Source organism: Hibiscus syriacus, unplaced genomic scaffold, assembly GCF_006381635.1.
Source record: "Hibiscus syriacus cultivar Baekdansim isolate YM2019G1 unplaced genomic scaffold, ASM638163v2 tig00110338_pilon, whole genome shotgun sequence".
Lineage (NCBI taxonomy): Eukaryota > Viridiplantae > Streptophyta > Magnoliopsida > Malvales > Malvaceae > Hibiscus > Hibiscus syriacus.
Window position 1 is genome coordinate 260,126 of NW_024062691.1, and position 14,256 is coordinate 274,381.

At 35.6% G+C, this 14,256-nt stretch overlaps 3 protein-coding genes across 4 annotated transcripts; 1 reads left to right on the forward strand and 2 right to left on the reverse strand.

The window, feature by feature from the left end:
* Nucleotides 1-4,040: 4,040 nt before the first annotated feature.
* Nucleotides 4,041-5,065, forward strand: LOC120120405 (dynamin-related protein 12A-like). The gene is made up of 6 exons (XM_039140060.1): nt 4,041-4,169; nt 4,243-4,299; nt 4,380-4,449; nt 4,565-4,666; nt 4,745-4,824; nt 4,937-5,065. The coding sequence occupies exons 1-6, from the start codon at nt 4,041-4,043 to the stop codon at nt 5,063-5,065; spliced, it is 567 nt and encodes a 188-aa protein (XP_038995991.1).
* A 3,265-nt stretch (nt 5,066-8,330) lies between these two features.
* Nucleotides 8,331-9,059, reverse strand: LOC120120406. Its single transcript, XM_039140061.1, has one exon. It carries the CDS (start codon nt 9,057-9,059, stop codon nt 8,331-8,333), a length of 729 nt encoding a protein of 242 aa, XP_038995992.1.
* Nucleotides 9,060-13,051: 3,992 nt separating this feature from the next.
* On the reverse strand, nt 13,052-13,925 carry LOC120120304. Of its 2 annotated transcripts, XM_039139961.1 has the most exons (2): nt 13,264-13,925; nt 13,052-13,072 (listed from the first exon to the last, which is right to left on the reverse strand). In XM_039139961.1, exons 1-2 carry the CDS (start codon nt 13,843-13,845, stop codon nt 13,067-13,069), a joined length of 588 nt encoding a protein of 195 aa, XP_038995892.1. In that variant the 5' UTR covers nt 13,846-13,925; the 3' UTR covers nt 13,052-13,066. The 2 variants fall into 2 exon arrangements, with proteins under 2 accessions (XP_038995892.1, XP_038995891.1); XM_039139960.1 differs by lacking the exon at nt 13,052-13,072 and having other exon boundaries at nt 13,171-13,925.
* Nucleotides 13,926-14,256: the final 331 nt, after the last annotated feature.

A 14,256-nucleotide genomic window follows, 5' to 3' on the forward strand; every position in this document is an offset into this window, starting at 1 on the left:
CCCTTTGAACCATATTGCAATCTAATACTGGATCAGATTTAGGAAGGATGGTGGCAACAAAACATCAGTATGTGTCATTACCAAGAGCTACTCCAACAACTTGCTGGGTAACTTGGTTCACAAGTTACTGTTTATATGTTAAATTACATTTTTCTCATGTAATGAATGAACTCATGGAATTCATTTTGGCACTCGTAATATTTTTGCAGCAAATTGTATGCAATGATATGAACTGATAAAGTATTTCGGTGACAACGACAAATGCGCATGCAAGGACATCGGTCATATTGGATTACTACGATTTAGATGATTACGATTTTTAAAATTATGAATCCAAACATGAGTGTAAGTTCGATTTGATCCGTTTCTTTTCACAACCCTATTTTGTTTTTAATAAAAATGGTCCTTTTGGTTTGTAACACCAAGCAAAGGAATATTTGGAATTAAAATGTTAAAATTGCAATTGTTAGTTTTTGTTTGTTTGGGTGGAAAAAGCCCTCCATCAAAAACAGAAAGGAGCAGAAATTGATGAATAGGCAAACGCTGCCATTAGGGTTGCACATAATTCGGATTTCAATCCGATCCGGATCGGTTTTTATCCGATCCGGTTTTTTCCCATAGAAAAAAAACCGGTTTATAAAATAACTGGTTCGGTTTCTAACTGGTTCGGTTTCTAACCGGTTTGGAGGGCCGGATATCCTAACCGGTGTAACCGGTTTCGGTTTTAAAAAAACCGGTTTTTTTAAAAAACCGGTTATAAAAAAACCGATTTTAATATTCCAGATTGCTCATAGGGAACCGATTCCCCCCAAGGGGGTACCGATTCCTCACTGAATGGTTTGGCTCCGAGATTTCCAGAATGCTCGGAGGGAACCGATTCCCCCATAGGGGTACCGATTCCCCCCTATTCAACGGTCGAAATATTTGAATTTTACACTTAGGGAACCGATTCCCTATGAGAGGGTACCGATTCCCCCACGCTCTAAGCATTTTTATTAAATGTTTTCACACTTAAACGGCTATATTATCTTCATTAATTATCACTAACGTTCAGAAGTGATTCAAGGTGTATTTAAGCAAGCTTAGAAGTCATTGATCAAAGACAAGAAACATCAAGCAACTAGAATCAAGAGAGAATCAAAGAGAAAGCATCAAACCTCAAGTTCGATAAATTCAAATACTTAATTGAAATACTTAATTAACTCAACATAATTGAAATACTTAAATACTTCCAAGTTTGATAAATTCAAATACTTAAAAACTTCCAAGTTCGATAAATTCAAATACTTAAAAACTTCAAGTTCGATAATTGAAACAAAGTTTACGATAATTGAAATAAAGTTATAAAATAAACTACATTGCCATCTCTTCTTCATCATCTTCGCCTTCTTCGTTTGGAGGGGATATTCCAAGTTCGACTTCTTCAATGTGTAAGTTTGCTTCCAAATCGGCATCAATTGCATCTTCTAGGGTGGTGATATGTTGCTTACGAGCCGCTCCATCCAAATAATCCTTTAAACAAATGCATACTTCCACCGACTCGGGACTTAGTCTTGATCTCCGTTGCGATATAACCCTGCCACTAACAGAAAAAGCGGATTCCGAAGCTACCGTAGAAGCTTGGACGGTTAGTAAATCACGGGCCATGGCGGCTAGAATCGGAAATTGTACTTCCTTTTCTTTCCACCAAGCCAAAATATCCAAACTTTCAAACTCTTCAAATGTCATTTTTGATAGAAAATCGCATGACATATAATTTCCCAACTCGCTACTTGGGGTGGTAGTACGTGATCGTTTGGATTGGGAATTTACAAGAGTGTTAAAAAGATTCAAATTTATGTTACTTGGACATCTACTAGATGATTCCGCATTCATTCTCATTTGATCGTGTATTACACTACTTAATCCGTATTTATTTAAATAAATTGCAAACATGTCTCGAAAACATTTGTTAAAATAATTTATTTGGTTTTGGACAAAGTTGGGTTCATCATCCGTTAGATTAAAAGCAAACGCAATTTGTTCAATTAGTGTTTCAACCCCACCAACATTTAACGTTGGGTTTAAAGCGGCGGCACAAGTAAAAATGGGGGGAATCTCCTTAAAATATTTTAAAAGTTTTTCCTTCATTGCAAAGCCAATTTCTTGAAAAACTTCGGTTTCAAATTCAAAGTCATTTAGTCGGGTAGCCAACAAAAATATTTGATTAAGAACCAACGGGCTAGTAGGGTAATAAACACCGGATAAAAAAGTTGTTGCATTTTTAAAAACCTCAAGTAAATCGGTTATTTTGGCTATAGTTTCCCAACTCGAATCCGGATAAATGTCTGGGACATGACCCCTCTCGAAAAGCCGATCGTGAAATGTTTGCAATGTTTCCCTTTGCCTTAAGGCAGTATGCATCATCATCCAAGTTGAGTTCCAACGAGTTGGACAATCCAAATTAGGACCCAAAGTTTTTTTATTAACAGACTTACAAAATCGTTTATAATCATTTAGTCTTTTGTTGTTGTTACAAAGAATCGATTTTATCATTGTTTTAAATTCTAATCTAATTGGCTCAATAACCTCCAAACCGGCTTGCACGGATAAATTAATTATGTGTGCAACGCAACGGGTATGAAAAAACGCACCGTCTAAAATCGGTGAAAGTAATATTTTTAATCTTGGAATCGCGTTTGTATTATTCGATGCATTATCAAAAGATATAGAAAAAACTTTATTTTCTAATTTATAAAGACAAATTACCCGTTTTAAAAGTGTAAATAAATTAGCACCGGTATGCGGCTCACCGAATAATTCAAACGCGATTGTTCTTTTCATCATTTGCCAATTATCTTGATCTAACCAATGTGACGTAACGGCTAAAAAAGAATTTCCGGTATTATGAGGGGAACTCCAAACGTCACATGTAAGCGACACACCATAACGGTGTTCTTGGAATCCTAAAATCATTTTTTCCCTCGCCGTACGCCACATTTTTATAGCATCTCTTCTAAGGGTAGTACGACTTACTTGAGTATAACGTGGTTGCATTAGTTGTTGAATTGTTGTCGTGAAATCTTCATCATCAAAGTGGTCGAACGGCAATGCTTTTGTAATCACGAACTTTGTAAACGCTTCTCGTAATTTTTCGTTGTCGTAAACAAAAACACCACCTTGCGGTGTAAGATTCGATTGACTAGGATCCGATCTTGAGCGAAGTGCCTTGCATGATTTTGTCAAATGGTTCTTCAACGTTGTGTTTCCTTCCGATGCAAGAAACTTTAGACAAAGTTTACAACGCGCCCTCCTCGAGCCATTTGACATCTCACATAAATCGTAGTGATCCCAAATATCTTTGTTTCGAGTGTGTTCGATCACTCTCACGACTTCAAGGTTTCCCCCGACGGAAGATTCAGCAGTGTTACTCATGATGAATAAAAAATTACAAAACTAAGATTTGAGAGATGTTTAAGTGTTGTGTAATAAGATTTGAGAAAGTTGTAATCAACCAAATACATCCCCAACCTATTTATACATGTTTAGGGTGGTAAAATGGTAATTTTTTAAAGAAAAAACGGTCAAAAACGGCCACAAACGGCTATATTAACGGCTAGTTTTTTAAACCCAGACCGGTTTTTTTTTTCGGATAAAAACTGGTTTTTTAACCGGTTTTTTTCAAACCGGTTTTTTATCCGGTAAAAAAACCGGTCTAGGTTTTTTTCTCCAAACCGGTTAAAATAACCGGTTTAAAAAAATCCAATCCGGTTAAAAAAAACCGGTTTTTCCCAAAACCGGTTTCGGATATTTTTTTCGGATATTCGGATATTCAGATTTTTTGTGCTGTCATCTGTAAACTTTGAAAAATGCAGGTCGGACGAACATGAAAATTAGAGGGAAAAACAAAACCCCGCTTTATTCATAAAACTAACTCTCCGACCTGCATTTTTCCCTCTCATTGTCCTATTCTCTCAACTCACCTTCACTTCAAACTTTAAAGCCACGGCAAGCTCCTTCCATTTCAAAAACAAATCCAGTTCATCTGAATTTCAATAGAAATGGACAATTTGATTTCCCTTGTCAACAAGATTGAAAGAGCTTGCACGGCTCTTGGTGACCATGGAGAAGCAAGCGCATTGCCTACTCTTTGGGACTCTTTACCTTCAATCGTCGTCGTTGGCGGTCAGGTCGGTACTCTCTTTTTTTTTCCTTCGTCATTCATTTGTTCTAAACTGAATTTCGATTTTCAACATAGTTCAGGGAAGTCATCGGTGCTGGAAAGCATTGTCGGCAAGGATTTTTTACCGCGTGGATCAGGTAAAACAATGAATCAATTGCACTTTTCAATCTTTCTTTCCGAGAAGTAAATTTTTTTTTTGGATTAAAAATGAATGCAGGGATTGTTACTCGGCGACCTTTGGTGTTACAGCTTCATAAGAGTGAAGAAGGAAGCAGAGAATACGCTGAGTTTCTTCACCTAGAAAGAAAAAAATTCACTGATTTTGGTAATCTGTTTGCCCCTTGAGTTTCACGTTTATCACTAATCAGCAGCACCTAAGATTTGCATGTTTTTGTGTTATAGCTGCGGTTAGGAAGGAGATCCAAGATGAAACGGATACAAAAACTGGTCAAACCAAACAAATCTCCAGTGTTCCCATTCATCTTACTATATATTCTCCCAATGGTATAATCAATTTATAATTATTATCTACATTATTCGATTGTTTGTGAATTAACAAGCTCTTCTTCTTCTTTGTTTCAGTTGTCAATTTGACTCTGGTTGACCTTCCTGGTCTTACCAAGGTAGCAGTAGGTAAGTTGCAGAAAAGCCTTAAACCAATTGTAGTCTACTGGTATTCATGGACTGCACCGCCATATATAAACCATTTAGTCTTTGGTATTACAGATAAACAATGTGAATTCTTATACCTGGAGATCCCTTTCTTTTGGCTAGCAAAACCGATTATCGGCATTGTTGAACGAAGATTCGGCAATCATGGAGCGACGTAGCGCTCTGGCCGAGAGGCTAGAATTATACAGGAGTGCACAAGCAGAAATCGACATGGTTGCTTGGTCCAAGTAGAGAGTGGTGAAAGCGCCATTGTTCATTGTTTCATCTCATTTATAAGCAGAATCAGACTCGGTATTACTGTAAGAGGGTTTGCTTTGTATTTTTTTTTTTTTTTGAAAAGGATGCACTTTGTATTAACTAAGAAGGATACAAATACACCACTCCAAGGGCCTCATTAAAAAACCTCTCTAGTCCTAAATGGAGGAAAAAGAGTGCACCTTGAAGTGAAATAGGTTCGATCAATCGCAGGTGAATACACATGGAAGAAAAGGCACATACACTCAACAGAGTCAACCACAACCAATCACAAAACATAAACAGCCCGAGGAACAAAAAGCTCCAGCTCCCACCACAAAAAAACCAGCAGCTCCCAACCAACTACACCCGTCCTGGATCGAACACACGGAAGTAAAAACTCCCCCAGCAGCCCGGCTCAATACTGACCGAGGAAGGGGCAAAAACTCAAAACATACCAACGAAGGAACCAATCAGTAGCAACAAAACAGAACCGCCGAGAACATCTGTCTTATACCAAACAACCAACTACAGCACCAGATAAATGAGGAAGGACAGCAGAACAACAATACTCATGAAAAACAACCAATCTGCAGCAACAAGATTCTGCAGGACAGAACAGCACCTACCACAACTCGCCCCAAAAAACAGCACTCATGAAAAAACATAGTAAGGAATAATTCACCAGCTGCCCATATTAGATAAACAAACACAAAGGAACATAACAACCAAAGGAGCAGACTAAAAAGATCAGAAAACAAAACCATAACCAAAAGCACACGGGAGGGCCACCAGCACACACTCTACTTAACACCCCTGCTCGCAACAATAACACCACGATCAGCTCACACCAAAAATAACAGATTCCGGGCACCTAACAAAATCTTTGAACAGATAGTGCCGGCCAAATACTGTTAGCCAGACCCCATCTTAAACAAAGCTAGATCAAAAAAAAATTCCACCCTCATCGAATGTTTATTAAACAGAGCATTATTTCTAGTTTTCTACAAATCCAACAGTTCCAGATGAGACCAAAGAACCCCAAATTCCATAGAGAACGAAGCTTCCAGCTCACCTTTTGACTACACCACACCTCAAGTAACGATTTTTCATTCTCAGGAAAGACAGTATTAAGCTTCCACACTCTACACCAATGCTGCCAAACATTCCAAACAACATCACAATGACACAAGGTATGGTTTATCGATTCCAGTTCCCTTTTACACATGACACAAAGGGAATTATCTCCACATGGAACTCTACGCTTTGCAAGCTCTTGAATAACCGGCAATCTTTGATGTACAGCCTTCCAAACAAAGGCAACAACTTTGGGTGGAGCAAACTTTGACCACACCAATTTTCAAATGGGATCATCCACCGAACCAGCACTAATTTCCTGCAAACAGTAGCTTTTAGGTACATAAACCCCATTGGAAGATCCAAGCCATTCTAATTTATCCACCCCTGGGACAACACAAACAGCCCTATTAAGCACCTGAAGGAAATCATTCCACAAAGCCCCCTCCCAATTGAATAGAACTCTCCGAGTCTCAATCTTTCATTCCCAAAATCCATTATTCCAACTTGTGAATTCACCGACTTTACCTGATTTTTTTATAGCAATCCCATTAAATTCTAGGAAAGGAATCTTTTAAAACGATCACTTTCGTCCAATGGTCAACCCAAAACTCGATTTTGCCACCATTTCCCATCACACGCCTAAACTTTGAAGCTGGTGCATCACCATTTGAGGACAACGGAGCAATAATATTGCGCTAAATCCAAGAGGAGTTTCGAACATTGACTTCTTTTGGTAAAAGAGAATTTGGATCGTAGCCATATTTAGCAGCCACTACCTTTTTCCGTAAGCTGCCATCTTCCTCACCATACCGCCATATCCATTTATTTAACAACAAACGATTCCTAATTTTGACATCAACAATACCCAAACCCCCGTGTGCCATTGGCCTGCAAATATTTTCCCATTTAATCCAATGATTAACTCTGTTCGACTTAGCACCCCAGACGAAATTTGCAATACACTTATTTAGTTTGTAAGAGAAATAATAAATCAATAAATTAACCAGTACTGATCTAATCAAAGTAATTCTACCCCGAAGGATAGGAGTTTTCCTTTCCAGCCTTCTAACCTAGATTTAACTTTATCCACGATAGATTACCATAATGCCATGGAATTCCGTTTATGGCCAAGAGGGAGTCCCAGGTATGTCATAGGGAAAACGTCCCATCCACAGTGAATCGCATCAGCCCATCTTATAATTCTATTTTCTTCCACGTTAACACCAAAAAGCTTAGTCTTCTTTACGTTGAGCTTCAACCCAGCGGCCACTTCGAAAACTTTGAGAATCCTTTTCAGATTTTTTATCATCACAAGATTAGCTTCGGAAAAAATAAGCAAATCGTTTGCGAATAGAATATGAGACATAGCAATACTTCCAGATCCCACGCCGACACCATTAAAAATGCCAACCTCAACCTCTTTCTTCAGCAACCCACTTAAAGCCTCCCCACGATATTAAACAATAGCGGTGAAAGTGGACAGCCTTGCCTTAGCCCCCTCTTAATGGAAAAAGTATTCGATGGACAACCGTTAACCAGCACTGCAATTGAAAGAGACGAAGTGCACATGCTAATTCATTTCCTCCATCTGCTTCCAAATCCCATTTTCCTTAGAATCAGATTCAGAACGTGTCAGTCCACAGTATCGTATGCTTTGCTAAAATCCGCCTCGAACACAATTGCTTCCTTTTTATTCCTTTGCAAATCATCAATAACTTTGTTCGCAATTAAAACACAATCTACAATCTGCTTTCCGGAAATAAAGGCGAACTGATTTTCGCCAAAGACTTCATTGAGACAGTTAGCCATCCTTCTTGAAAGGACACGAGTCAGTATCTTGTACAGACTTCCCACAAGAGAGATCGGTCTAAAACCCTCAAGATGCTCGGCACCAATCTTCTTCAGAATAAGAGTGATAAATGATTGATTAAACGAAAAATCAGCAACCCTTCCGTTGTGGAAATCATCCAGGAACTTCATTATGTCTCCTTTAACAAACGCCCATAACTTCTTAAAGAAGTCCAAATTAAAACCGTCCGGCCGAGGCGCTCTCGATCTGTCCGACGTCTTAATGGCAAGCCAAATTTCGCTCTCAGTAAAAGGGCCTTCGATGAATCTTTTTTACGCTGTACTTAGTCTCTTTAGGGTAACGTCAAACTTCTTGACAGGTACGATCTTCACATCATTGTAGCTTTTTCGGAAGAAATTGACAAAGGCTCGTTGAATGTCTTTCTGTTTCTTTAATACCGAGTTCTCTACCTTGAGTTCTGAAATTTTGGTTCATTCTTCCTCCAGTTGCAGCTGTTAAATGAAAAAAATTGGTATTTTTGTCGCCGTCTTTGAACCACCTTAATCTTGATTTTTGAAGCCACTCCGGTTCTTCCCGCCTCAAAGACGCCCACAATTTAGCCTTCAACGCATAAATTTCAGATTGGACTACCCCATTATTCCCATTGGATAAACAAAAATTTTCCAATGAATCTATCTTCTCTTCAATTTTTTGAACAGATTCATGGTCCTCCTCCTGAATTGCTTTCGCCCATTCCTTGGTCACAGACTTAACCATCCTCAGTACATGATCAACACCATTGCCCTGGTTGTTTTCACATAAATTTTTGACCAGTCCGAAAAGTTCAGCATCCTCTACCCAGTGACTGAACCACTTGAAAGGTCTGTAGCGCGTTTTTAATGTCACCTCTTTTAGAATTACTGGCTTATGATCGGATATGCTTCTTGGTAATGTGATTTGCATAAGTTGGGGAAACTGACAAGCAATCTCCGACGAGATTAAAATTCTATCCAACCTACGCGCTGCCATATTTTCACCTCCCCTAAACCACGTAAAAACTCTCCCCGATAATGGCACATCTACGAGCTCCCACCTTGAGATGAAATCCTCAAATAATCTCATAGCAGTCGGATTACCACAAACCCCAGTCCTTTCCTCATCAACCCTTATGGTTAGGGCTATAAATGAGACGAGACAGATTGCGACCTATTCGAGATCAACTCGGTCAAGACTCGACTCAAAAAGTCACAAGCTAAAAATTATCAAGTTCAACTTGAACTCGAAATATAATATTAAAACTTGAACTCGAAAAGGCTCGAACTCAAAAAAAAAATTAGAATTTCGACTGAAGCCTAAAATTTGAGCTCAAATGAAGCGAAAAAATAGTTCACTCTATGCTCACCAAAAGGCTCCATGATTTTGAATGTCAAATTACCTCTATTATTTATAGAAGTAAGTTGGGATGCTCTTATATGTTTCTTAACTATGTGAGATTGTTTTGTTCACATATTTTTACTCTTTAAACTTTTGTGATGTTCTTCTATGTTTCTTAGTCACGTGAGATTATTTTTTTTTAAAAATTAAACTAAATGACATCATTTGTTATGATTTTTTAAGCCTCAATTTTTTTTATTATAGTTATATAATTATATTTATTATTTAATATGTTTTACTTAAATATTATGCTATAGTTGATTTGAATCATTTTGTTTCACTTGATTTTATGGTTTTTAATTTATATATGTTATGACTTGTGATATTTTTATACCTTTTAATATTGTAAACTTAAAAAAAATGTTACATATATATTAATATTGCTTTGAATATTATGTAAAATTAAAAAAAAATTATTTTATATAAAATCCGGACATTGAAATATTATGTAAAATAATATTATGTAAAATTATATATTTTTATTAATATTGTTTTGAATATTATGTAAAATTAAAAAAAATTATTTTATAATAATATTGAATATTATGTAAAATTAAAAAAAATATTATTTAGTATCATAAAAGAATGATACTAAATAGCTGTAAGAAAATCTAGATACAAATAATATCAATTACAATTGATATTTAATCTTTTATTGTTATTTTGGAATGTTAATTATAATAATAATATTTGTAAATAATCTATCAATATTATAATGATAAAATTTGATTTGTCTTTTACTTCATATCCCTCTTTACTACACTTGGAAAAGAAATTATCACCAATTCCTTCATACTTCATTAACTCTCTTTTGGTATATTTATTTTTATCATTTTTTATCTTTATATAATTCATTAATACGAGAGGAGATTCAAAGCGAAAACTTTAGGTTGATGGGTATATGTTTTAGAGTTATGATCTAATTTTTTTCTAAATCAGTTAATAAAGTTACAATCAAAGTAGTGATAAAAGTATAGGATTGTAGGACAGACGAAAATTTATAAATAGAATGTAGGAATTAGGATTTTGATGTAACAAGTATTTTGTATATTGTATTTTTTCATAGTGAAATTTTCTTCTCCTCTATGGTGGCGTTTGGTTCGCTGGAATATTTATGAGGGAATTAGAATATGTGAAGGAATTGAAATCTGTCAGGAATTGGAATCTAATTCCATATTCTGTTTGGTTGGCAGGAAATTGAATTGAAATTCAATTCCATATTCTGTTTGGTCAGCAGACATGTCAGATGAATTTGATTTCAGTAATATAAAATGACAGGATTGCCCTTCTTGTTTTTTTGCTTAATTTTAGTTTGTTTTATAAATTACATGGAGCAATATATTATAAAATTTTTAAAAAAATTAAATTTTAATTTTATTGATTGATTATTCATTTCAATAAATTATAAAAATCATGCTAATAAACATCATAAGTTAAAATCATCCCAATTAGGGATGGTCATGGGTCGGGTTGGGTCGGGTTTTTGGTCCACCCGACCCGACCCGACCCGAGTACAAGGTAACCTCCATCCGAGACCCGACCCGACCAAAATAAAGTTTTACCCGACCCGAAATAATAAAAAAATTATTTTTATTCAATAAAAACAATGACTTAATTGAAAAATATATATAGAGGGGTATTATTGTAATTATTCCTAAATATATAAGGTAAAATTATATATTTTTTCGGGTCGGGTATTTTTCACCCTAATCCCGAACTCGACCCGACCCGAATATCACACTTAAAAAAACCGACCCGACCCGAAATAATAAAAAAAATATTTTTATTCAATATATATGAATAAGTTACCAAAAGATTGATGAGGGTAGTATGGTCAAATTTCAATTCTCTCCAACAAGGGAATTGAATTACATTCATTCTTGGATGGAATTCACTTTCCCTCATTTGATGGAAAGTTGAAGCCATGAGGGATTTTAATTCCCTTGAAAAACTTGAACCAAACATGAGAAAGTGGTAGAATTAGATTCTGATTCCCCCTAATTCCAACGGATTCATGCCAACCAAACATCACCTATGATTCTATCCGTGGTTTTTTCGTTGGATTTTCCACATAAATTGTAATGTCGTTCCATTTTCTTAGTTAATTACATTCGTTTATCATTAATCGTTCTGATTGTTATAACATATTTTTATTTATAATCACAGCAAGGTGTAAGCCGAAGCCAAAGCCTTTAAAAACTCGCCCCCACATGGTTTTATTTCTGGTTTTCTGGGTTCATTTTTTCGGATTAAAATGATTTTAACAAAAAATAATTCTATAATTATGACTGAACAGGTGCATAAATTGAACATGATAACATTTTAGATTGAAATTATCTTAAATTAATCTTATATTAGATTGTCGATGAATATGCAATAATAAAAATGTGATAAGTAACTGTTTAAAGGATGTTAATATGATAAATGATACTAACTCAATTGTCAACGCGCCACATTATATTTATGTGATTATAATAACAATCGTTAACGGTTAAATAATTAATTTATTATAAAATAATAACAGTATTTTACCTTTATATATATATATATATCTCAGGCTTTTTAGACAAGACTCTTTTTTTTAAAGGATATGCTTTTATGGGAAAATTCTACAGTGTGATATTTTTATTATACAATTAAAAAAGTGTTATTAATTTTATTATTTAAATAATAAAAAATAGATAAAAATTATCTAAAATATTATTATTTCTACCTAAAACATAAAATTTTCGGTAAAGTATCAAACAATAACAAAATTGATAGAAAAAAATAATAAAACCAGTATAAATAATAATGTTTCAGATAATTTTTTACTGATTTTATTATTTAAATAATAACAAAACCGATAATACCTTTTTTAGTTGTATATTAAAACTGTTATATGTGATCATTTCCCACTTTTAAGACATACTTGAATTTTGAGAATAATGGATGAAGGTTTGAAATGCCTGCTGTATTTGGAGGCGATTTTACCGAAATATTATCCTGACAGAAAATAATGACTTATCATATATATTTTCACCTGATTTTATCGATCTAGCACTATTTCTAACAAGGCGCAGATCATCATCAGCGTCTTTATAGGGTTTCGTCCGAACTGACACCACGTCATAAAAAGCACAGATGATCATACGACTAAACAAATCAAATAAATTAAATATTAACAATAATTAAAATTAAAATAAAATTTAAAATTATTACCGTAATAACAAAATATCTCGAGATATGATGTTCATCTAAACGTAGCAAACAAGCTTCCATTTTATAACTGTAAAAATTAATAAAAAAGATAATATACTATTAGTTTATTATAAGATAATAAAATATTTTATCTTTTTAATAGAATTTGAATTTTGTGAGAATTTGAGCATGTTTGAGGTTTGAGAGAGTTTGGATATTTGTGTCTGGTGTGTGTTTTAATGAAGAAGAGGGAGAGTATTTATCAGGAGAGGAGACGGGAGGGGGTTTAACCTCATGAGGTATTAATGTGGGCGCACATTTTTATAAATAATTTCCTTAATCTCCTCTCACTGTGTACCACTTTCACGCAATTAATTATTTATGATAAAATCAACAGCACTTTACCAAAATCCAGGCCAATTCATTCTCCGGTCGATCGATCATCCCAAACTCTGCCACCCAATTCTCTCAGCACTGAATAATTTGGTAAATTTTAAGCAAAATGCTTTGATTCTCTAACACTGCAATAAGAGAAACACCATTTTTACATTTCTTACAACAAATCGGGTATACCAAAATTGATACCCAAATCTTCAAATCCTCACGAAACTGAAAAATATTAAAGAAAATGGCTCATGAGTCCCTTCTTATGTTACATGAACGATGAAATTAACAATTAGCAGTGAAAACCTAAGACAGAACCATCACTCACTGCAATGGTCACTCTGCACTCAGATTTAGCATCCACGTGATGGGTGAAGAAGTTCAGAACCCGAGTCCGACCCGCCATCTCCATCCGAGACTCAATCTCCATCGTGGGTCCAACTCGGTACCCATTGTTACTCCCGCCAAGCCAGCCAATGGGCTCCGTCGTAGTTGTAGGCATCGTTGCGGCCGACGCCTCATTCGCCGCAGCCAAGGGAAAAGACTGAACGGCGAAAGTTGCGGCCATGTACTGGGCCCGACCCGCCTCGATCTTCCCCGCGGGTATGAACATGAATCCGACTTGAGAACCCGAGTAAAGTAGCTGGATAGAGCTGTCGTAGTGAGATAAAGCGGCTCGGTTAGGGTTTTTAACGGAGATGTATTGGGAGAAAGTGAAGCTGACGGAGTTATTAGATACGGAGAAGGAAGGCAGCTGGACGGAGTTGACGGAGATCTTGGGATCTTTGGGTTTAAAAACGGTGAAGTAAACGATGAGAACTATTATTACAAGAAAGATCAAGAAAATTGTTGCCACAATACACGAAGCTAGATTTGTACGGCCAGATGGGGGCCTTTGGGGCTTCACCATTTTCTTTGATAATGTAGTTTCTATTTAACTACTTCGCTCGAAAGACGGGAAATGGAAGAAGAGGATTATGTTTGGACGCCAGGAAAGTGTATTTAAGAAGGGAAAGTGATATAAGTGATGTAAAACAGTAAAGGTGAAGACTTTCTGGGTTTAATTATTGTTTGTAGGTTTGTCTTTAGTTGATTTTTTTAACAGTATTGGGTCTGATCTTTTCTCTTACAGGTATGTTTTTTCTTGCCCAGATTCAGATTTGGGTTCTTAACTGTAAACGAAACTATTTGTTTCTGCATTTACTTCACAAAAATTAGAGAGAAAAAATTATTATGCAATTAGCATTTACTGCGTTTCCGGCAAGTCTTTGGTTTAGATCCTCTTAGTGCTTTTCAAATTTTATATATTTTTATAATTCGA

Bases quoted from the DNA above. Each gene is read 5' to 3' on its own strand.
- LOC120120405 (XM_039140060.1), top strand. From the start codon at position 4,041: ATGGACAATTTGATTTCCCTTGTCAACAAGATTGAAAGAGCTTGCACG. The intron at 4,450-4,564 runs GTTTCTTCACCT...TTTGTGTTATAG, and splicing joins GGAAGCAGAGAATACGCTGA to CTGCGGTTAGGAAGGAGATC. The intron at 4,825-4,936 runs GTAGTCTACTGG...TCTTTTGGCTAG, and splicing joins AGAAAAGCCTTAAACCAATT to CAAAACCGATTATCGGCATT.
- LOC120120406 (XM_039140061.1), bottom strand. From the start codon at position 9,059: ATGAGATTATTTGAGGATTTCATCTCAAGGTGGGAGCTCGTAGATGTG.
- LOC120120304 (XM_039139960.1), bottom strand. From the start codon at position 13,845: ATGGTGAAGCCCCAAAGGCCCCCATCTGGCCGTACAAATCTAGCTTCG.